The sequence below is a fragment of the Sceloporus undulatus genome, chromosome 1, assembly GCF_019175285.1.
Source record: "Sceloporus undulatus isolate JIND9_A2432 ecotype Alabama chromosome 1, SceUnd_v1.1, whole genome shotgun sequence".
Taxonomy (NCBI): Eukaryota; Metazoa; Chordata; class Lepidosauria; order Squamata; family Phrynosomatidae; genus Sceloporus; species Sceloporus undulatus.
The window spans coordinates 268697019-268698554 of NC_056522.1; the positions used below are offsets into that span (position 1 = coordinate 268697019).

The following is a 1536-nucleotide window of genomic DNA, read 5'->3' on the forward strand; positions in this document are numbered from 1 at the left end:
AATAATAATAATAATAATAATAATAATAATAATAATAATAATAATAATAATAGTCAAGTGAGGAGGAGGAGGAGGAGGAGGAGGAGGAGGAGGAGGAGGAGGAGGAAAGCCCTGGCTCCCTTGCCCTCAGAGCACCCTTCCCTTGAAGTGGCCTCACAAAGAGTGGAGGGGGAAAGGTGGGCAGAAAAACAAGCCTGAACGTGGAGGGGGTCCTGCCTGGCTCTGGGCGCGGAGATGGCTGGAAGCTGTGCCCCTCTCTGAGGGCAGCCGAGCCACTCCAGGAACTTCGCGGGGGCTTGGGCAGGAGCAGCGGGCTCCCCAAGTCCTCCGCCGGACTTCTCTCTCTCTCTCTCCCTGGGACCCCCGAGCTTTGCCCCACTCCTCCTGGCTCCTGGCTCCTTCTCCTCCTCGCCCAGAGCCCAGCGCGTCCTTCGGTGAACTCCAGAGCGCCAGGAGAGCAGGAAGGAGAAGGAGGAGAAGGAGAAGAGAGCCTGTCCAGAGGCACCGGAGACCCCCCGCAGCTTCAGCCAGGCAAAGATCGACGTGTCCGAGGAAGAGGAGGGCCAGGATGCTGAGGATGCTCCACTGACCAGCCACTCTTCCTCCTTCTTCTCCTTCCCTTTCCATCTCCTCCTCCTCCACCTTCCTCTTCTTCACCTTCTTTTTTCTTCCCCTTCTACCTCCACCTCCTCCTCCTCCTCCACCACCACCACCTTCCTCCTTTTCTTCTACCTTCTTCTCCTTCCACCTCCACCTCCTCCTCTACTCTGCCTGGCCTCCCGCTTGCTTGAAGTCTGGGTCCCCCCGCGCTCCGCTCACCTTGGAAGCGCCAGAGGGGCTCTCCACTTCTTGCGGGCAGATTTGGAGCCAGGCGGCGTGGCTGCTGGGACATCCACCCAGGTGCTGCTCCTCCTGCTGCTGCTGCTCTCCTCTGGCCATGGTGCCTTCTGCTCTGGCTGGAGGGCTGCTCGGACCTGGGGCAGGCAAAGTCCCTTGGAAGAGAGCCGGCCGTCTAAAACCCCAACACCACTAGCCCCCTTTGGAAGGGTCTCCTTGGCTTGGCTTCCGCTGCCTTGGGGCCGGGGCTGCTGCTGCTGCTGCTGCTGCTGCTGGGGCTTAGTCCTCTCTGGGAGCAGCTCGAGTTTCAATGAACTGCTCCACAAGTGAGGAGACAGACCGAGAGCGTTCCCGGTTCCTTCTTTTATACACCCATCCAATGGGCATGCTCCATTTTTCAACCATCAAGGTAACTCAGCCAATAAAATTGCAGAGGTTATCTAACCCCTCTCCTTCTGGCCCCCCCTCTCCCTGAACCTCCTCCCTTTTTGACAACAGCAACAACAACAAAAAAGGTCTCTCCTGAGACTCCCCTTTGGAGGAGCGGAGGGGAGGGGGCTGGGACGAGGTGGCATGGGATGGGGATATTGCTCCATCCAGAAAATCTCCCCCCTCCTCTCCAATACACATAAGCAAAGAGAGGGGGTGTGGTGGGTTTATTCTTTTCTTAAGCTTGTGCTTCAGGAATAGGACAAAACC

At 57.6% G+C, this 1536-nt stretch overlaps 1 protein-coding gene across 1 annotated transcript in view; it reads right to left on the reverse strand.

Annotated features, from left to right (window-relative positions):
* IGF2 (insulin like growth factor 2) overlaps positions 1-1179 on the reverse strand; it is a 23461-nt gene extending 22282 nt beyond the window's left edge. Inside the window, exon 1 of the mRNA XM_042463079.1 lies at positions 820-1179. Within this exon, the coding sequence (XP_042319013.1) occupies positions 820-939 (120 nt within the window). The 5' untranslated portion in view covers positions 940-1179. The remainder of the gene's footprint in view (positions 1-819) is intronic.
* Positions 1180-1536: the final 357 nt, after the last annotated feature.